General features: G+C 35.4%; 1 protein-coding gene across 1 annotated transcript; it reads left to right on the top strand.

Moving 5' to 3' along the window:
• The first annotated feature begins 1,675 nt into the window (after positions 1-1,675).
• echdc2 (enoyl CoA hydratase domain containing 2) lies at positions 1,676-19,802 on the top strand. Its single transcript, NM_212788.2, is given in 9 exon segments — positions 1,676-2,038; positions 5,944-6,011; positions 8,812-8,899; positions 9,306-9,392; positions 11,538-11,630; positions 11,831-11,887; positions 12,498-12,685; positions 19,245-19,343; positions 19,426-19,802. Coding segments are annotated over 9 exon segments (906 nt in total). The 5' UTR covers positions 1,676-1,890; the 3' UTR covers positions 19,504-19,802.
• The last annotated feature ends 2,843 nt before the right edge of the window (positions 19,803-22,645 follow it).

Here is a 22,645-nt window from a genome sequence, read left to right as displayed (position 1 = left end):
AGGTTAGGGGGGCTGAGTAGAAATATAGGGAAGCTACAGCCCCTTTAATTTTAGGTGGTTTGTGTAATTTTTTTTTTTTTTTTGTGTGAAAAATAATTTCTAATTGCAACTAAATACACTGTCTTGTCCTGGTAGGTGGATTTAGAGGGTTTTGCGGGGGAAAAAAAGCACAAGTGGATTTAGCTGGTTTTGACGCCAAAGAAAATTTACCTTGTTAAAAACCAAAGAATTGTCTAAAGTGACATTTATGAAAAAAGTGTTTTATTTACTAGATAATAACCTTTTTATTACATATGAAATGAAACTTCTGGGCCTATTTATAGGAGCCTGATAGAAAATGCTCATTTACAAGAAAAGAGGTCTGATGGATTCAGAGATTTCTGAACTATGCATACTAGCTTGTTATAATCACCTAAACTATTTACACTTAGTTTGTTATAACCAAACATCTTCATAAGTTTTTTAATGAGAATGGTTTGAAATTTGTTATCAACAAAAAGCAAGCTTTGAGTTGATAATGTAGGCTATTTTATGACTGGTCATTACATCTGAAGTATACCTTGGGCTTTATGTTAAGAGTATATTTTCAATTTTTATATACATGTTCAGAAAAATCTATGTTGTACGTTCATATGAATTAACCGCCAATTGGCTATGAGATTTTGTATGTGCGAGCTGTACATCAAATTGATTTGTGCCTCTGCACTATTAACAGTGAATAACTGTTGCAATAAGTAAATTAAAATTATTATTTTTTCCATTTACATTGTTTATTAATACATTTTAATTAAAAAAAACATATTTACTACAGTTTAATGCTTAAGATGCCTTCATTTTTTATTTTTCAAGGTATTTGGTAAAAGTTGGAGTCTCAGTAAATTTAACAAGAGTTTACAAGCAGTAATTGTGACATAATTCTGACATGTATAAAAGTGCCTTTTATTATGCATTTACTTATTTTTTCCTGGTGTCTATTCTCTCAGAAAAGATTTAAAGATCAGTGGCCGATTCATAACCCACCAGCTGAGAATCACAGAACTAAAACTTACAGACAGAAACAAGCTAACACATACAGTAGGCCTACTGTATATACAAGTCCTCTGCTGAAATCTGATGCAAACATAGTCAATTATTTAGATGTTTTTCATGTAGTTTGTAACAGCACTGTAAACACGTCAAACAAGTACAAGCAAGAAGTGTATATATCACATTCATCACATTATAGCACATCACATTATCGCCCTCTGCTGATATTTACCTTTACAAAAAGTCTTATGCACTAATACGTTATAGTAACATCGTTAGTGTTACATTTGGGACGACACAAAACTACACTACACGGATAAGCAAGTTTAGATAAGCGTATAATGTGCCATTGGGAACGCAACTATATGCGCTACATGGAAAGCGTCGCGTCGACCGCATAAACAACTTGTTTGATTGGACCAGCTGTGTCTCGACGTCAGAATCCCGTGTTGCGCTTGTACACGCTTCATTATTTTTAATTGTTTGTTTAGGTGTTGTGTGTACTACTAAGACACATTAAAGTATGTAGTTCTAATATAGCCTTATATAAAAACACACACTACACTCATAAAACACACTAGATAGTGTTCCGTCAAAAGGAGTTTCCCCTGTGAGCGTCGTGGTAACCGTTTGTTTGAGGAAGTGAGGAAGAGAAATGCAAGTGGCGTTTCGCAAAACATGAATCTCCCACAAGGCTTATTATTAACATAAACAGCTCAGGTTTAATTCCGGGTTATACAGTTTCTGTCTGGTTGAGGGCCAATAAAGATCAGTGTCAGAACACCACCAGCGAAAGATCTTTTATATTTAATGAGTGTTTTGAGGACTCGGGTGTTTCTCAGTCAGCCCGGTGTAGAGGTGATGATGGCGGCAGCGCGCGGTGTGTTTGCAGGGCCGATCAAGAGACTTCTCCCCCGGGGTAGTTTTACTCAGACTCGCTCCTGGTGCTCTAATGGGTCAGTTTCTGATAAGAAAGAAGTCCGGCTGAATCGACTTGAGGGTGAAGACAACGGTAGGTTCATGGTGTATAAATTAGACTGTAAGTGAAGTTGCGTGCAGAGGCGCATGAAAACAAAACACACCTGTTAAACGTGACTTCACACAAACCTTTGAAAACGAAACTACGCTCTGTTTTGTATTTCAGGATTTGGAAAACAACGTTAAGGGATTTAAAATGTATTAACATTTGTATGGATACATATTTAATAATAATGTTATTAATGTACATTCAAATAGGAATTATATTTTCACAGGTATTTTTGGGTATTAAGTATCGCCAACAGCACACATGTGGTGTTCTGTTTAAATTATAAACAAATATAGGCTGAATATATATATATATATATATATATATATATATATATATATATATATATATATATATATATATATATATATATATATATATGTGTGAATCAATTGTGACACAAGGTTTAAAGTCCAAGGATATTTCTAATTTTATTTGCTAATCTACAATACATAATTATTCTTAATATTATTATTTATTATTACATATTTTGTTTTAAATTTGTTGTGTACTCAAAATAAAAACACTTGGAATGCATACTGCAAGATGCACAGAGGGTTTCTTCGAAAACAATGGAAATTTTACAATTATTGCGGAAAAGTCTTGAAAATGGATACAAACTATAAAGCAAGATAACACAAAATGTGTTTAGAGGGACGATGGCCAAGAAGAGATGATATCTGTTATTATCGAAAGTCTACATCATTCATTATTATGCCAGAAAGATAACCAATGCATCAACACTGGTGTGCTTAATCACTGTCATGTCCAGACAGATAAAATATAGTTTAGTTTACTGAATAACAGTTTGCCCTCCTAGATGCAGTTCTCATTGTCAAAAGAGATCAGATTTGATTCTTCAGATAAATATTGGTAACCCAGCATGTAAGAGTATACCAAAATTCAATTGCTAGATATTTCATCTTCTGAAAGTATATAATTATTAATAAAATTGTTTTAATACAGGTAATTCATATACTGCAAACAAGCACAATTTAAGCTAGGCATAGTAGAGCTATTTCTGTTGTTCAGCGAACATATAGATTTCGAATACAGATTTCGCAGATGTTTAAGTTGGGTAGGAAAAAGATGCTTGGTTTTTATCACTTCACATTTAACTTCGCTAATGATAGAAAAAGGAACATGTTTTACACACAAAAGTTTGCCTAAATTTAACTAATTTGACACTGTAGTTGGTTAATTACATACAATTCTTAATCTGTTAATTGATGTAGGGTCCAGCCAGTTGGTCCAATGACAGTATCCAATGGTGGATGAAGGTTCATTGCATGTTCGGTCTTTCCAGTGCACAATGTTGATTTATATTAAACTTAACTCATATCTGATTCCAATTTTAGTATGAGGTGGTTTAGAATATTAATATATTTATCCTCGTTTTATCTGACTCCAATTATAAAACATTGAGAAGGTTATTTTGTTTCCGTTCACAGTAATTTAGATTATGACTGAATATTCTCTTCGGTTCATCATTTTATGTTATTCTCGTTCATTGGGATTCCTATAACATCCTGAATCTTGTACCGGCCAAGTATACAATTTCTTAAGCACAAGCATGTCAGTCTTGGTCACTAAACAGTGGCGATTGACCGCTATCCTAAAAAGGCAGAACCCTACTTACTCAGATTAGGATATTTTTTATGCGGTCCCCATAGGTCTGCTACCTCCTAAATCAAACAGAGCTATTTAGTCATATAATGATCATTACTATAGAATTAAGCAGACCAGTCGTACTTAAACTATTAGTAACTTTGAATAATCACTATACTATCTAAATAGTATTATAAGTTTATCGGGTGAAGGACTATCCCCTTAGATATCCTTTTACAGCCTAAGTATACATAAATAAATGCCAATTTGTTAGTCGGAGCTCTAGAGACATCGTATAGCGTGCCGCAATGCTCCGTCTACCGTGTCCTAGTCCGCTACTAACCTGAACAGGGGCTTGTGGTGCTATGAAATTACCACAATCTACTAAAGATAATAACACGAACTCTGTTTGAATAATTCAAAACATAACAATTTATTAGTCAGGTAAATGTATTATGCCAAATTCAATCAGTTAATTCATAAACCATCAATACAAAACATCAAATTATCAAAGACAAATCCAAGATGAAAAAGATGCATTCCTTACTTTGAAATATACATAACATGGAGCAAGCCATGTTATGGGCTGATCTGGTTAGGCAGAATCGCCCTGAGCCTTTCTCAAACCCTACCTTAAATAGTCCAAGAATTCCCTCAAGGAAGGGGGTGTGAATAACAAAAGAGCTTTCACACTTGGTGGAAAAGTCACACCCTTCACAGTGGTTCAAAAGATGCCTGAAGTTATATATTTATTGTTTTGATTATGTCTGTTTCTGAGAGAATGAGACCATTGTACCAGTCGCACTGAGACATTTCAAATGATATCAAACATGATAGTTAAAGTCAGTTTGGTTAATCTAGAACATTCAAACATTAAAATGACCATATGCGTGAGATGGGGTGGATGAAGCCGAGTTTCAGCAGACTCAGATGCAAATGCAGCAGGAACTAGTTTTTCCCGCATTCCCACCTGCTGGGTTGTTAAGTCACCAGTCTCTGTTTTCAGCTCATGTTTTGAATTGTCAAAGATATCAAAATATTTGCAATATTTCAACTCTTATATTGATTACAATTTACATGATGTAAAGTTTGCCAGCATTGTAATCTAGATTTCTTACTTAAGGTAATATATTCTGAATACTTTTGTATTACTTTTAGATTACTTTCGACATAACTTACTTATTTTTCCAAACATATCTAAAGCATGCCAGGGATAATAATTTATTATACATATCCATTCTCTAAAGTCAATACTCAATTCGAAAGTCGACAAAGGAAAATTGATTAGAACAGGGGTGTCCAAACTCGTGTCCTGCATATTTTAATTTAACCGGAATTAAACACAACTGAACTGGCTAATCAAGCTCTTTCTAGGTATATTAGAAGCTTCCAGGTAGTCGTGGCAGGTGTGTTGAAGGAAGTTGGAGCTGAACTATGCAGGACAACAGCCTTCCAGGACAGAGTTTAGAGACCCCTTGTTTAGGAAGATCATTTTAAAAGAAAAAAAAAATCATAATAATTTTTAAAATCATATGTGTGAAATATTTCTAATCGCAGAATTTAGCTGCGGTCACACCAAAGTTTGAGCTTGCAAAATTCTGTGGTATGGTCCTACGAAAAGGGGTGGGATTAAACAAGATGATTGAACATTTAAAAAAGCGTGCAATTGCTCTATATTTAAAATTTCTGTCCAGAAAGGTCATGTTTTGATCTTCGATCGATCTCACGCAACTATGTGATGCAATTGCACAGGTCAGAGTTCACCAAGCTGGAACTTTGCAGTGCAGCGAACTGCGAAACTTTCCGCACGACCTTACATTTCCGGTCTGATGCATTTGCGTGTGTATGAATGGCAGCCTATGGGGTCAAAAGTGCAGTGTGACCGCAGCTTCAATTAAAGTAATCCAAATGATGATAAGCTATTTTAACTAAATGTATTCTAATTACAAGTAATACAGTTTTGTAATCTGATTATATCTACAATCTAGATATTCAGATAGCGGTGACCACATTTCAGCTAAATCGACATTATATAAGTATAACATTTATAATATTATAATACGAGTAATACAATATGTTTAATAGGATAATACATTACCTTCAAAAATGTAGTTATTGTGAAGCCTGAAATCCAATTACTTATTTACATTTAGCATTGTTTGATTTATGTTCTTTCATACCTGCCACCCATATTTGGGTCATCATAACCCACTACTTGATAAACCTAACTGAGAGTACAGTAGACACTGACTCAGTTTCTGTTTATCTCTCCTCCTGTTTAGGTATCGTGGAAGTGCTAATGTGTCGCGAAAGAGCGCGCAACTCTCTGGGACATGTATTTGTGGGTCAGGTGAGTTGCAAAAAAACCCTGTCCTACAGCATCAGAATCAGATGTGCAGGAAGCTGAAGATCTAGTGCATGAACTCCACTCCTATCCTTTTATCACTTCTCTATAAATGCGTGTCTTAAATATGTAGGGCTGGGTAAAGTTCAGCATGTGCTTTTAGATGAACCAACACAGATTAAAAAAAGCATCCTTTAGCCTTTGGAGATTTAATACTGATCACTCAAGTGTGCTTTCCTGCCTAGATGTGCTCAATAATTTGTATTTATTTTTTACTTTTTTTTATTAATCTCCCAGCCTTAATTCTATAGATAAATATGACTTGATTTGATCAAATTTATGATGATATGATTTTAACAATACACCAAACTTAACATCCCTTTTTTTACAAATAGGTTGATTCTGACATTGATCGCAGGTTCTTTTCATTAATATAATATTTCTATTTTATCAATGTTTTTAACTAGTAAGTATAAGTATATTAACTCACTTTGAGTTTATTCAATGTGATGTAAATTTTTTTTCAAAACTGTTATTGTGAACACTGTTATGGTTTAAAAGGTAAAGAACAATTAGCAGCAGAAACCAATTAAAATGTTGCATTATTTTACATTGATGTAAATAATGGATTGAGTTTCAATTAAAATATACATTTGTTGTGTATCATTCCAATTTTATGGAAAATGCTAATTAGTCACATTTTTAGCAATAAACTCCAGCCAGAAACTTGTAGCCTGTTCTTACACTTGTGCATAAATACCATGATGACCGCACTACAAAAATGGCAACAACAACAACAACAAAAAACTGCTGTAAAGAAAGCCTCTGTATTTAAGCTTATTAATTATATGAAGTTAGTTATATAACTGTATATTTGCATGATACATTGAAATGACAGTCCAGAATAGCTTTTTCAGCAAACTGCATAATTTATAGAAAGAATAATGCATAACATTTTAAAATAAAATTTTATTAGTTTATGTATTTACTAACATTAACAAACGATGAACAATACATCTATTGCAGTATTTAATCATCTTTGTCCATTTTACTTAATGGAAATATAGTTGTTCATTGTTAGTTCATATAAACCCACAAGGCATTAACTAATGTCAACAAGCACCAATCAACCTCATTATATATATAATATAGTTAACTTTGGAGAAAACCAGGCACCGCTCACCATAGTCATCATACCATCCATACAGTGAAGCATGGTGGTGGCAGCATCATGCTGTGGGGATGTTTTTCAGCAGCAGGAACTGGAAGACCAGTCAGTATAGAGGGAAAGATGAATGCAGCAATGTTCAGAGACATCCTGAATGAAAAGCTGCTTCAGAGTGCTCTTGACCTTAGACTGGGGTGACGGTTCATCTTTCAGCAGGACAATGACCCAAAGCACACATGCCAATATATCAATGTAGTGGCTTCACAACAACTTTGTGAATGTCCTTGAGTGGCCCAGCCAGAGCCCAGACCTAAATTTTATTGAACATCTCCAGAGAGATCTGAAAATGGCTGTACGCTGTCGCTTCCCATCCAGCCTGATAGAGCTTTAGAGGTACTGCAAGGAGGAATAGGCGAAAATTCCCAAAGGCAGGTGTGCCAAGCTTGTGGCATCATATTCAAAAACACTTGAGGCTGTAATTGCTGCCAAAGGTGCATCAACAAAGTACTGAGCAAAGGGTGTGAATACTTATGTACATGTGATTTTTTAACTTTTTTATTTTTAATAAATTTGCAACAATTTCAAAAAATCTTTTTTCTTTTTGGGGTATTGTGTGCAGACCTAAAAACATAAAAAGTGTGTTGGTGTGTGTGTGTGTGTGTGTGTGTGTGTACACACATATACATATTTTTATATATAAATATATTGTTTACTTTCATAATGGTAAAGATAAATTAATCCGTTATTAGGAGTAAGTTATTAAAACTATTATGTTTAAAAATGTGGTGAAAAAATTGGGGAAGAAAATAAACAGGGGGACTAATAATAACTAATAAATCAGGGGACTAATAATAATTCTGACTTCAATATAAAATTGTGTCCTTCACATAAATTATTGTATAATTGTACAATTGATTTTGGCCTCCTTTGTAAGTTTTGTTACAATCTGCTCACACCCTGGCAATAAAAGTGATTAATACATGAAAATTCGGTCACACTTTACAATAAGGTTCATTAGTTAATGTTAATTAATGCATTTACTAACATGAACAAACAATGAACAATACATTTACTACTGTATTTGTTCATGTTAGTTAACGTTAGTTAAAGAAAATTCAGTAGTTTATTGTTAGTTCATATAAACTCATGGTGCATTAACTAATGTTAGCAAGCATGGACTTGGATGTTAATAATTCATTAGTAAATGTTTATTTATGATTAGTAAATGCTGTACAAGTGTTGTTCATGATTAGTTCTTGTTAGTAAATGCATTAACTAATGAACCTTATTGTAAAGTGTTACCGAAAATTCTTACATTAATAATGTTCCATAACCATCTGTTTTCTGTTTCTACCAAGTAGAATGATATCTTCTTTTTAACTCTCTTTTTTATTTTGTGTTTGATCTGTTTTTTAAAAAGATGTCTGGCAAAAAGTGTGTCAGCCCTTTAATAAATAACAGTTCTAGGAGACCAAAATAAATTACGCATATCTTGCTCTCCCAGATTTAGTCTCAGATCATAATCTTGTGTTTTTGTCTTTAATCTATGTGTTTGTGTGTTTGTGTGTGTGTGTGTGTGTGTGTGTGTGTGTGTGTGTGTGTGTGTGTGTGTGTGTGTGTGTGTGTGTGCACACGCAGATGAGGGATCTGGTGTCGTCATTACAGCATGATTCTGCCGTTCGAGTGCTGGTCTTCAGGAGTCTCATACCTGGAGTCTTCTGTGCAGGTTTGTGTGAGCCGCATTAAAGCTGAGATATATGTATTGTTTTTAAAGGCCCTGTGAAGTGTTTCGAAATTCCATTCAATAACAATGCATTTTTAAAATTTGATAATTGATGTAATGTCAGCTGAAACAGAAAGTTGGCAGGATACAAAGTAGCTTGAAAAATAGTTGTTTGCCAAAATTAATTAGCTGAAGTCACAACACCTAACAGAGGATTCATCTTGGTCTTAAAGCCTTTTCGATGGGTAATTTTCACATATTACGATGGCATAGCAGTCAAAATAGGGCAAATGAGCTCATATATGGGGCAAATTCTAGACCTTTGTCAGCAAGTGCTGGGTTTTTCAGACTACTTGACCCCCCCCAGCTGGGGGCCTGCTTTACTTAATGTATTTGTATGTGTTAACAGGTGCTGATCTGAAGGAAAGGGCTCAGATGAGTAATGCAGAGGCTGAGCTGTTTGTTCATGGCCTACGATCACTGATGAATGACATTGGTGAGGATGCACATTCTTCTCAATATTGCTAAATAACTATGCTTCTTCATAGGAAATGATTATATCATAAGGATAAAGATCTGTGAATTGTTTGCAGCTAAAATGCTTACGACAAAAAAAAAAGGGGAAAGATTACTCATAAAATATTTTTTTAGTGTACAATATACCTAGTTCTACCCTCTTTTACAACTATATCAGCATAAATGTTTGAGAAAAAGGAGAACTGGAAAATGTACAGTAATTTGTTTAGAATAGTTTCTTCAGTGAATCTGATGTAAAAACTAACCAATTAATTACTAACCAATATTAATAACTGAAAACTTTTTAATATGTCCACCACAATTGTACGCAACCCCATTGCAGGTACATTTTTTTTTACTATTACAAAAACTGCAATAATTGCATTAAACAGGAAGTTACATCATTCTATTTGTTGAAAAACTGTTCTTTTGAACCTTCTGTTCATCACAAAACTCCAAAGAAAAATGTATGATTGTTTCCACAATTGTATTAAACCACACAACTCTTTTCAACATTGATAATACTAATTGTCATGATTAATGATTGAACACCAATAATAATTAAGCATAATAGAGCTGCAGATCATCCGATTATGTATCTAAACAATCAAGTGACTCTCAAGACTGGTGTAATGTTGCTGAAAATTTCATCACATCACAGGAATAAATTGCAATTCACCTAAAATGTTTTTTAGTTGAAATTTTAATAATTATTTTACGCTAGGTACAAAAATAGCTATGCTTATGACCTTAAGGACAAACATCCCAATTGAAACACATTAAGGTGACAGTTTTCCGGCAAAATAAATACATAAAAATTAAATAAATAAACAATACTTATGGGTAAGGGATAATCAACAGCTTGCCTTGCATTAAAAGATTTTAAATACATGACACGATGAGTTAAAGAACCGATCACTAATGTCACTTTGGTCACTAATGCACATTTATTTAGAACTGTGACCAAAACCGACTGGAACTACCTATGCATTGGTCCCACAATAATTTGGATGGCCTTAACTAATATGTACTTACATTAAAATGAATCATTTGTTGCAATGTATTTATTGTGTAAAAACAGCTTTTACATTGAACTTATGATTGATTATATACCTGAATTTCAAACACGGAAGCACGGATACACAGTAGGGAATGTGTCTGAATGGTTACGAATTCGACTGATATAAGGCAAAGTCCGCCATTCTCCAATTCTTGTACAGCTCTCCCAAAAAAAAAATACTTGCTACACACAAACAGCTTGGCCATATCAGCCATGACAGCATCGCATGGAAAGCCATACAACAAACCCCAAGGATTATGGAAAGAAACACATATGTGACCCTTCATGAACGGCTAAATACTGCATGCCGGGTGCAGCCATGCACCCACTTTCGAAACCTATAACAATAGTGAATTTTCGCCTCTTCTGCCGGTGCTCGGTCCCTAATATTATCAAAAACTGACACATCATCACTGGACAGGCAGACAAGCGCTACTTCACCGATGTTGATCCTGCCCCCAAAATGATTTGAAGATAAAATTAGCTGACAAAAGCTCAAAACTATCCAGTTTTCCCCACAAATAAAGATAACATGGGCTAACGTTGTCTTAATTGATGCTCAACAAATACAAATCTGTTTAAATCTAAAAAAAAAAGTACTCAAGGGTTTCTTGAACCTTTAAACTTACCCCTACCACTAAACCTGTCCCTAACCCCTACCCTTATACCACCTTAATAGCTCCAGTAGTGTTCTGCATTACATTGTGTACACCATAAGTACCTTATATTTTTTAAGCAGGTATTTAGTTGTTAAGACCACTAAATATAAAGTGGGGCCAACCTTTTTATTAAATTGATGCAGGAGGATATTGCAAAAAAAAAAAAAAAAACTTAGTACCTTTTAGAAATCACATTGGAAGCGAGTTCATTTTTAGGTGAACTATTCTTTTTAATGGTTATGACAATTTGAAACAGTAATAATAACCATCAGAAAATGTATGGTGGTTTTCCTTTTGTAAACTCTTTCAGTGGAGTGTTTCAGAAGAGCTCCAGCTGTTTGAAGCCTCCACTCATTAATGTGATCTATGACCTGTTTGATGTGTGTGTGTGTTCGTTATATGCCAGCTGCGCTTCCCATGCCAACCATAGCAGCAGTGGACGGCTTCGCTCTCGGCGGCGGTTTGGAGTTGGCACTGGCATGTGACCTTCGCACGGCAGGTGAGAGGGTGATGTGACCTTCACCACGGGCATCGAGCCTGCTGATGATGGGACGGCTGACGGTGGCTTTGCGTGATTTGTAGCCATTCTGTTTGGCACGTCACAGGGTGGTGAATCTCTGTGGTCACGGTATGTGTTGGCAGGGTCCTTCAGCTGACCTTTTCCTTAAGTGTGTGTGTGTGTGTGTGTGTTTTTTGCAGCACATTGTGCACAGATGGGGCTGATTGAGACTACACGAGGATTACTCCCAGGGGCAGGTGAGAAAAAGAAATGAATTAATATATAAAGCAACTGAAATAACAGGACAAACACAGCTAGATGGCAGTCACACTACAGAAATGTCAACAGAAACACACAGCTGCAATCAGAAGAGTGATGCATCTCACGTTATGAAAATGAACTATGGTTTTACTATAGCAAACTGTAACATGACTGTATAAATCTAATAACATTTCAAATTAAATCGTCAGTTTATTAAGGCTAATAATATGCAAAAGACAAAGAAATGGTGTAATCAGGGTGTTAAAATAAACCAAACACTCTCCTTTCAGGACACCTTTAACAACTTCATTGACCAACCAATAGCCACTGAAAAAATAAGCAAATCCCAGCCGGCTCCTTCACTTTTTTTTAGTTCACTCCCTTGAAACATTTCCGTTGTGGTCAGTGTTATGAGGATTTGCAGTGTGTTTTCTATGTGTTTGCATTGTAAGGATTTGCATGTTTGCTGTCAAACCGATGAGGATGTTTTCTTAATTTGCAGGTGTTTTGTCTATTTGCATTTGTTTTCTTAAGCGTATTAAGCTCTCTTGGGCCACTGTAGAAATCTAATGACTAAACCATGATTTGTATGTGTGTTTCTGTCAGGAGGCAGTCAGAGGTTGCCCCGGACTGTGGGTTTTGCCGTGGCGAAGGAGTTGATCTTCACAGGTCGTCGTGTAGGAGGTGAACAGGCTGTAAATCTGGGTTTGGTAAACCGCTCTGTGCCCCAGAACCAGACAGGAGATGCGGCCCACAGAGAGGCTCTGAGTTTGGCCAGAGAGATCCTGCCTCAGGTCAGTCTGGGGAACACATACAGCCACATTTACTGATCTTCTCAATGCTCAATGCTTTCTCAGCCCTAAGAGTGCTTTTACACTGGATTACACTCCTTGTTGTTACTCACTAACTATGGCTACACAAAAAAAAAAATAGGAATACCACAGGAATATTTCTCTTTTGTTATGTTTAAGTTTAACTAAAATAAAAATGTAATCAAATTAACAAAAATACCAGCAGAGCAGGGGAGAAGGAGGGGAGTGAACTGTTGTCAGCTCACAAAATGAGACAAAAACCATGAGGAGACGCATGATTTTATAGTTTACAAAGTTAATATGCAAAGAAATAAACAGTAATCTAATGCCCTGCTACATTTGTCATTTGTAATTTCATACACACAACCCCAATTTATATCATTATAAAGATAATCATGTTCATATAAACACTATAAATGAGGACTTTTCCCTCAATCCACGGGTCTGAATGCAGACTCAGTGCAGGAGGTCTCTTGCCCTGCCTATTTCAACCATTAGCCCTGCTGGTAATCTGGAGGATTTAATTGAACACAGCAGCACAGCGATGTGTCTGAATGTGAACAAACTCCACTGATAAAAGACAAAGTCTGCTATTTTCCAATTCTCATACAGCTCTTCCGACAAAAATGCTTGCTGTATCGGCCCTAACAGGATCGAGAGGAAAAACAAGCAACAAACCCAGTGGATCATGTAAACAAAGCCATAAGATCCTTCATGAACAGCTACGGTGGGTTCGTGGACGCAGTCTCACCCAGTCATCATCATAGGGTCTCAAAGCTTGGCACTGGCAGGTCTGTCTTGCCTTCGGAAAGCACACGCAGTCATAAATAATTAGGAAGCCGGATCTTCTCATAGGATAAGGAAACTCCGATATGAATAATAATGAGAAACCGACGTGTCATCACTTCATATGCAGTTTTGCAATACATCACCAATTTTGATCCCTCCCTAAAAAATATTTAAAATTCAGAAGATGAATTTAGCAGACAAAAGCTTAAAAACTAACAGGTGTTAACAGTGTCTTAAGTAATGCTCAACACACACAAATCTGTTAAAATAAAAAAAATGTACTCAAGGGTTTCTTGAACCGATAATAAGGATCAGGTTCTTGTTCTTCGCTGACTGGAGTGGCACCCAGAGTGGTCTTCTGCTACTGTAGCCCATCCGCTGCAAGGTTGAACGTGTTGTGCATTTAAAGATGCTCTTCAGCTTACCTTGGTTGTAATGAGTACTTATTTGAGTTACTGTTGCCTTTCTATCAGCTAGAACCAGTATGTAACATATATATATATATATATACCATAAAAATATTGATCATACAAATATTATTTTTTGTTTAATTTACATTTTAAAGGTTTAAACACATGACAGTCATTATTTTCTGCTTTAATAAAATTAAGCAGGACATTTCAATGTACCTACATTAATAATTATTATATTAATATCTATACAGATTTTGTGTGTGTGCCTAAAATAGCAGGTTTCCCTCAGAACAAGCGTAGCTCACAGATTTTTTTTTCTTAAATCTGCAACTGTTCCTCCCATGAGTTCATCTGTAACCACAGGCCCCTCTAGATGCGCTTGTGCTTTAATCCCATTAGCATCATGTGATACACTGTACTGTCACAGGGATCCTCTCCAATCATGACTCAAGATGACAGGCAAACCATGAATATGAAGGGCCTCAAGACTGACCAGGCTCAAATGTGTATTACAGTCTTCCCTCAGGTCCTCTTGAGTTTAAAGCTGAGGCGACTTCTTGATTTAAGAGCCCTAAGCATTTACATCTAATCATTTAGAGTTGTATTTTGTGGGTTTAACCTATCGGAAAGCACAGGCAATGACTAATATCAACCTCTGCATAGTCGGATGCATTTCATCAAGTGTCCTGCACACAGTAGAAATCACAGTAAGAGCTACGTGATATGACACAATGCATCACACTCATATGTAGCAGTTTTACTTGTGTTTGTTGCCTCATTACAAACTTATGTTTGCTGCAAATTTCACTATATACACGTTAAACTAACAAAAGATAGATTTAAACCGACCTTATGGCTGTTCAGGTTGGCGCTGAATAAACATATAATTTTTATTATATATAATTTACTGTAAGTTTACTACAAGGGAATGATGTGCAAAAGCCTCGCCTCCATGCTCAATAATCCATTTCAATTAAAAGTTCATCAACATACTGAAATTGTCTCTGGAAACTCTGATTCACACAGAATTTAAAGCCTGTACAGTTTTCAAAATAAAAGTCCCACATACATGAGAAATATAATAATCAGTTTTTGTAATAATTGTTGTAATCTCATTAGGAAATATTGTGGCCAATCAAATATGCATATTAAAAATCCTGTGTGCTAGTTGTTGTTTTGTTCTTATCAGAATTCTCTTCCTTGATTTTACACTTAAATGAGATTGAGACAACAATAGTGTTTGAGACATGTTATGTCATTTCAGTATATTGAACTCGTATTATTCAGCGATGTCTAGCTATATCAAGATTTTCATTCTATAGCACCAGTTATATCTGGACCATGCAAAATATGGTAAAAAAATGAATACACATGCTATATACAGTTGAAGTCAAAAATATTAGCCCTCCTTTTAATTTTGTTTCTTTTTTCTTAAATATTTCCTAAATGATGTTTAACAGAGCAAGGAAATTTTCACAGTACGTCTGATAATATTTTTTCTTCTGGAGAAACTAAGTCTTATTTGTTTTATTTCGGCTAGAATAAAAGCAGTTATTAGTTTAAAAAAAAAAAAAAAAAATTAAAGGTCAAAATTATTAGCCCCTTTAAGCTATATTTTTTTTCCTGATAGTCTAGAGCAGGGGTCACCAATCTCAAGGGCTGGTGTCCCTGCAGGGTTTAGCTCCAACTTGCCTCAACACAACTGCCTGGATGTTTCAAATATACCTAGTAAGACCTTGATGAGCTTGTTCAGGTGTGTTTGACTAGGGTTGGAGCTAAAATCTGCAGGACACCGGCCCTCCAGGAACAAGTTTGGTGACCCCTGGTCTACAGAATAGAGATGCGCAGATCAGCTGAAATGACACCTGAATCTGCGGCTTCATACTAATCATCTACGCGCCAGCCTCCCGCACATATAGTTTTATCTGACCCGCATCCGATCGTCACTTGAATAATTAAAATCTTTGTTTTAGGCATGATGATAGGTCACTGTGGATATTAACCGCAGATTCAATGAGCTAATCTGCGCATCTCTGATAGTAAAATAATAGCCTACGTTAATCGTAAATGTTTTTAAATGAATATTTATTTATAAAAACAAAAGTTTGTCTTTAGACAACATTTTCTTAATTTTCAAATAGATACAGAAAGTAAAAATAAGACATTTTAACTTTTACAGATACTCGAACAAGATAACAAGGGTGCTACTACAGCCTAAACGGCAGCTATGTTGTTTACTAGGCCTTTTTCTTTGCACTGTGATAAAAACAGAATAGCATCTTCTGTGTCTGGATTCGGGCTGCACTGATGAGCATTCGCTTTCACCGCTTGTACGAATTAACAAGATTCTCCTCGCGAAATAAGCGATCTTGTTTCTCCCAGAACTATAGCAGTTTTTTTTCTCTGATGACTCCTCTAACTGAAACTTTGAACAGTAGGCTACTCTTGCAATTCATCCATTATTTTGGGCATCTCGTCTTTCCATTCTGCAAAGCCCACTCTTTGCTTTTTCGCTGATCCACTGCCATATCCCGCTACATCCACCCGCGACCGACCCACAATTAATCATAATGTATTTTTTATTACCCAACCTGACCTGCGAATTATCTGCAGCACCACGGATATAACCACCATTCGTGCATCACTACTACAGAAAAAAAACATTGCTATACAATAACTTGCCTAATTAACCCAGTTAAGCCTTTAAATATTACTTTAAGCTGCATAGAAGTATCTTAATATCTAGTCAATTTACTGTCATCATGGCAAAGATAAAAGAACTGTTTAGCAAAAAAATAAAATCAATTATTATTAAGTAGTTATTAGAAATGAGTTATTAAAAACTATTATTTTTAGAAATGTGCTGAAAAAATCTTGTCTCTGTTAAACAGAAATTGGGGGGAAAAACTGAGGGGCTATTAATTCTGACTTCAATTGTACATTTTATATAAACGTGCAAGTCTTTTGTTGAGGATCCACCATTTTGGGTTCCAGCATATTGGTCTAAAGCACATTAAAAGCCGCATATATGGCATCAAGTGCGTGACATTAATATTTACTATGTTTGTGTAAACCTGAAAATAAATGTCACGTTACTGTCATTACATGCCTTGGCACATGTGTAGCTGGAACCTTTTGTACTGTACTGTACTAAACTCTGACCCAAATAACATCCTGCTTTTCCGGTTTGCCAGTGATTGACGAGTCATTCAATTAGATTAGGAGGAAGTTGGCCTATTTAGGTCAGTGTGAGAACAGCATTCAAACACGTTATGCTGAAATAACTTCTGTCAGCACTTCTGTCTGCCGCAGCCAACCATGTCATTAATATGTTATACGGTACAGTATGTGTGTAAAGTTGCAATCATATATCATAAACCAAGGCCTTTATATGTGTTTTTATGAATCGTTAATAGGCTGTTAACATGTCGGCAGAATGTTTATCATCTGTTTTAACAATAATATTAATAACACGATTTAGCAGATTTTTCCGGTTAGCATATTATAACAATTTAGCAATTTAGTCAACATGTTTTAAGCAAAGCTAACATGTTTCTAGCATGTTTTAACAAGTAGGTTGATAACAGGCTTTAGCAGATTCCTGTTATGTTTTGACATGTTGCTAGCATATTTCTAATTTGTTTCATGCTAGTATGTTCAAAACATGCTTTAGCAGGTTGCTGTCATGTTTTTACATGTTAGCATGTTTTCAAATTTTAACAACTTGTCAACACATTGCTAGCATGTTTTAACGCATTGTTAGCATGATTTTAACATGTTTTAGCATGTTTCCAAGTTACTTTAACAGGATAGTAGGTAAGATTATAAAATGTTTTTAACAGATACTTGTCATGTTTTTACATATTAACATGTTTTATTGAAGTTTTTTTATGTTAGCAATTTGTCAAGGTGTTTTAACATATTGATAGCATGTTTCAATGCAATGCTAACATGCTTTAACATGTATGGCATTGCTTTAACATCATAGTAGGTAACATGCCAGTGTAACAGGCTTTAGCAGATTCATGTTATGTTTTAACATGTTAGCATTTTATCAACATGTTTTGACATGTTTCTAGCATGTTACTAATTTAAGTTAGTATGTTCAAAACATGCTTTAGCAGGTTGCTGACATGTTTTTACATGTTAGAATGTGATAGCATTTTCTCAACATGTTTAAACATGTTGCTAGCATGTTTTATCAAATTTTTACAACTTGTCAAAATGTTGCTAGCATATTAAATTATTTTAACAACTTATCAACTTGTTGCTAGCATGTTTCAATGCATTGCTAGCATGGTTTTAACAAGTTGATACTTAATTTAACACGTCAGTGGGTTTATAACAGGATGTAACAGGTTACTGACAAGTTTTATTAGCAAATTATTACGTTTTACCAATTTGTCATTATATTTAAACATGTTGCTGGCATATTTCAATGCATTGTCAGCATGCTTTTAACATGTTGCTAGCATGTTTCTGCCATGTAATTTGTTTTAAGGTTGTAGGTTTATAGCATATTTTAGCAGGTTGTTGGCATGCTTCAACATGTTAGCATTTTATAACATTGTAACAACTTGTTAGCATTGTTTTAAATTTGTTTTAACATATCAAAAGGTTTATAATGTGCTGCAGAAGGTTGCTGACAAGTATTTATATGTTAGCAAGTTATCACCACATTTTAACATGTTGCTAGATTCTAATTTGTTTCAAGTTAGTAGGTTTATAGCATGCTTTAGCAGGTTGCTGGAAAGTGTTTTAACTATTTGTCAGCTTGTTTTAACATGTTACTAGTATGTTACAATGCATTACCTTGTTGCAACTCATTGCTAGCATGTGTTTAACATGATCGTAATTTGTTTCAAGTTGGAGTTGCTAACATGATCGTAATTTGTTTCAAGTTAGATTTATAACAGTTTAGCAGGTTTCTGGCAAGTGTTTACTTGTTAGCATGTTCTAACATTTTAACTATTTGTCAGCATGTTATAACTCGTTTGCTTGTTCAACTCATTGCTAGCATGCATTAAGCATGTTGCTAGCACGTTTCTAGTTTGTTTTAACAAGTTAGTAGGTTTATAACATGTTTCAGCAGGTTTTAGCTGTTTGTTTTACATGTTAGCATAACGTTTCAGTTTAGTTTTATTTTTGTGCAAAATCAAACATCGTTTAAGAATAAACATTGCAAATATTACTCGTACTGTTGTTCATAATTGGCGTCCGAGGTTTCAACAAAGAATTACAACATAAAAGCTTTTCAGAATCCCTATACTTTCACTAGCCCATTAAGCAACTGTCCTAGCTAGCACATTTTGAACATTAATTTTTATTTGTCTCTCCAGGCCCCGATTGCCGTGCGAATGGCAAAAGTAGCAATGAATCGAGGCGCTGAAGTAGACATCTCTTCAGGAATGGCTATCGAAGGAATGTGTTACGCCAGGGTGAGTGTCATAAACCAGATGAATCACTTCTGTACCTTTGACTTGCTTGGTTTGACTGTGAATGTGTCTTGTGGTTTCTCAGCTCATTCCTACACGGGACAGACAAGAGGGCATGGCCGCATTTATAGAGAAGAGGCCTCCGAGGTACACCGGAGAGTGAACGTCTGAATGACTCAAACCTGCGTAACACGTTTTAAATCTAGAGTACAAATGCCTTGAACATACTGTACTGAGAAGTGGCAGGTTTCAATTTCCACTGAAATATGAGCTTTATAAAGGTCCAAAAATAACTCTAGTAAATGTTGTTACACACAAGTTATTACTTTTTCTGGCTATATTTGTATAAGATTTATAAAACACTTAATATAAATATATACACATAAAAATAAAAACATTTGTAATTTTTTATAGGTGAAAAAAAATCCATTAAATTTGACTGATTGTATTATTACTTTAAAAGTAGTTTCTTTTATGCGTTCATTTGGTTATCAATAGCAATATGTGCAGAACACATTTACATATTCCTCTAAATGTCTGTTATCAGTATATTTGAAACTTTTTATGACTCAATCTTTACTGCGAGTATATCAAGCGTTGAATCTAAATGTATTTTTGAATGCTGCACAACTGCAGTTCACTTAATTGCCACCGTCGACACTAATAACAATGGTTTCTTTGAAATACACAGAGGTTTTAATAGCTGTTTCCTCCATATAAAGATGTGAATAAAATTTATGCACAAAACTGGAATATCGCATTTAAAAATATTCTGTAAAGTTTCCCCGCGATTATTTACAGAGAACAAAATCGTCACCTCCTGATAAACTGATGGCATACTGTATCAAATGGAACAATGGGCTTTGCTGTGCTAGAAGGAGCCACTGTGGGCCTTTTTTCATACAGTAAATTATTTGGCCTCAGAAGACGAAGCCAGAATGAAATCTGGTAAAATCCCGTTTTTGATGCGCATTCTGGAATTAATTTGGTTTATTGGATTGTTTATCATACACACGTTTTCATGCACATTTTCAACATTTTATGTGTTCCATTAAGATTTTTATTATGGAGTATTTCAAAAGTGCGTATAAAAATAGTTGGATAAAAAAATAGCAAAATTAAGCTGCAGGTGTTCTTTAATCCCCAAATATAATTTGGCATAAACTGGAATCTGTGCATTGTGCAGTGGTTTTCCTGCTCAACCCAATCTGTGGTATCCTTACAGGGGGACAAGTACATGGTGAGAGTCCTTACGCTTCGCCTGTAGCATCTATCTGGAGCTCATTTGGTCCATTTGCAAACAGCAGGTTAAATTTAAATCCAACATTTGTAAAACAATCCAAAAACAGACATATCAGCTGTATTAATGGCCGAAGTTGTTAAACATGGTATAAATTATAACTGACTTGCACTGTCTGAGCAGAAACTCTGTTTAGATTTGCGAGGAAATACTTTAACAGCCGACGATTGGATTGTTGCCGTCATTGTATCTGGCTTGGCATCAGTTCTTTTAACCCAGATTGATGCAAGGAACATTTTTACTTCTTTAAAAAGTTGTATTAATGGCCAAAGTTGCCAAACATTCAATCAGAAACTGTTATATTCCTTGCAGAGTTTCTGGTCAGACAGTGCAAGTCAGCTATAATTTATACTATTTTCTTTGGGGGACAACTTCTGCCATTAATATAACATTTTACAGAAATAAAAATTGTTCACTTCATCAATTTGGGTTAAAAGAATTGCTGCCAAACCAGACACAATGTCAGCAACAATCCAATCGTAGACTGTTAAAGTATTTCCTTGTCTAGCTAAACAGTTTACGATTGCTGTCATTGTTTCTGGTTTGGCAACAGTTCTTTTAACCCAAATTGATGCAGTGAACATTTTTATTTTCTTTAAAAAGTTGCAAGGCACATCATGGTCATATTTCAGGAGGACAACACCAAGATTCAATGTGAAACGTTTCATTTTAACACCCGAATTAACCACCGTTTAATATGAACCTTATTATAAGTCTTGAGATTTGAGCTTTCGAAGCACTGATTCATGAAGCTTCGACACCTCAAATCAATAGTTTTGAGCGCGTATAAAATAGGCAGGATGATGTCATTACTTTAAAATAAATAAATAAACATTTCAAATTCAATAGATCTCTATTGGGACGATGGGAGTAATATTATGAAATCCACATGAACTGTGCAGGTTTGTTCAGATCACCTCAGTGGTGAATCACTTCACATGTTTTTCCTCAGATCAGTTTTACTATTTTGTAGACATTTCTAAAATGAAAAGGAACAATAGTCTGTTGTTAGCCTGTTTAGCACACCTCACCTTGTGGAAATAAAACAATATATAAACATTGAAAATTTATAAACTAACGCATATTATGCTGACGTTTAATAATTACCGATATTAGATGACAAGCTAAGTGAATTTATATGTTATATTTTCAATTTAAATGTTGAGGTATGTTTGAAAAAGCCAATTTCCAATACAAGTTTTTGCCTTTTTTTGTATTTACACAGATTTGACCTGTAGGTGGCAGCATATTGCGCGTTGAATGCAATGCAAAACAACTGGTTTAACATTTTCGAAGCTTTAAAAAGCTAGAGTAGACTTTCACCACAGTATCAGACAGTGGAGGTGCTCACCAAATTGTTGCCAAGCATACAGCAGACCAGAAACATATTAACCACTGCGATAAAGATCCAACCACAAACAGCAAGTTGTTTGTGTTTTATGCTGTTTGTGAGAACAGCTGTGATCATTTCCTGGAACTATGCACATTTGTTAGAGCATCTTATTATAATACTATGACCCTGTTAACTTAAGCCTAGTTCACACTACAGGATTTAAACCTGATTTGAGCCCGATTTGGAAGTTACTCCCCATTCACACGGGGCGTAAGCTTCAACGCTTCCCATTCACTTTAAATAGGTGACGTCAGGTGTTGCCGAACTGCATTGTGGATCCGTCGGCGCCACTTTAGAGACGTTGCTCGCTGCAGAAGTTGGGACTTGCTCACTTTTTCAAGCGCCGACCGAAGTGCCAGCCAATCAGATCACTCTATGCAAATGCACCAGTTCAGACTGTGGCCTACTGCCGACTAATTACATTGGCCGACGGTGCTATGATGATCGCGTCAGCCCCAACTTCAGACACGCCCTCTGTCAAGCGTTAATGCTGAAGCTGTGTGTGAATGGGGCGTAAGTCCAAAAGGCTCAGTACTTTTTGCGGTTGAGTCTGTTTTAGTTCAGATCATGTTCTCACCACAAACAAACCACTTCAGGGTTCGTTTAAAACCG

The sequence above is a fragment of the Danio rerio genome, chromosome 20 (genome assembly GCF_049306965.1).
Source record: "Danio rerio strain Tuebingen ecotype United States chromosome 20, GRCz12tu, whole genome shotgun sequence".
NCBI lineage: Eukaryota > Metazoa > Chordata > Actinopteri > Cypriniformes > Danionidae > Danio > Danio rerio.
The sequence above is the reverse complement of the archived record's forward strand: the minus strand, read 5'-3'. Positions and strand labels throughout refer to the sequence as shown.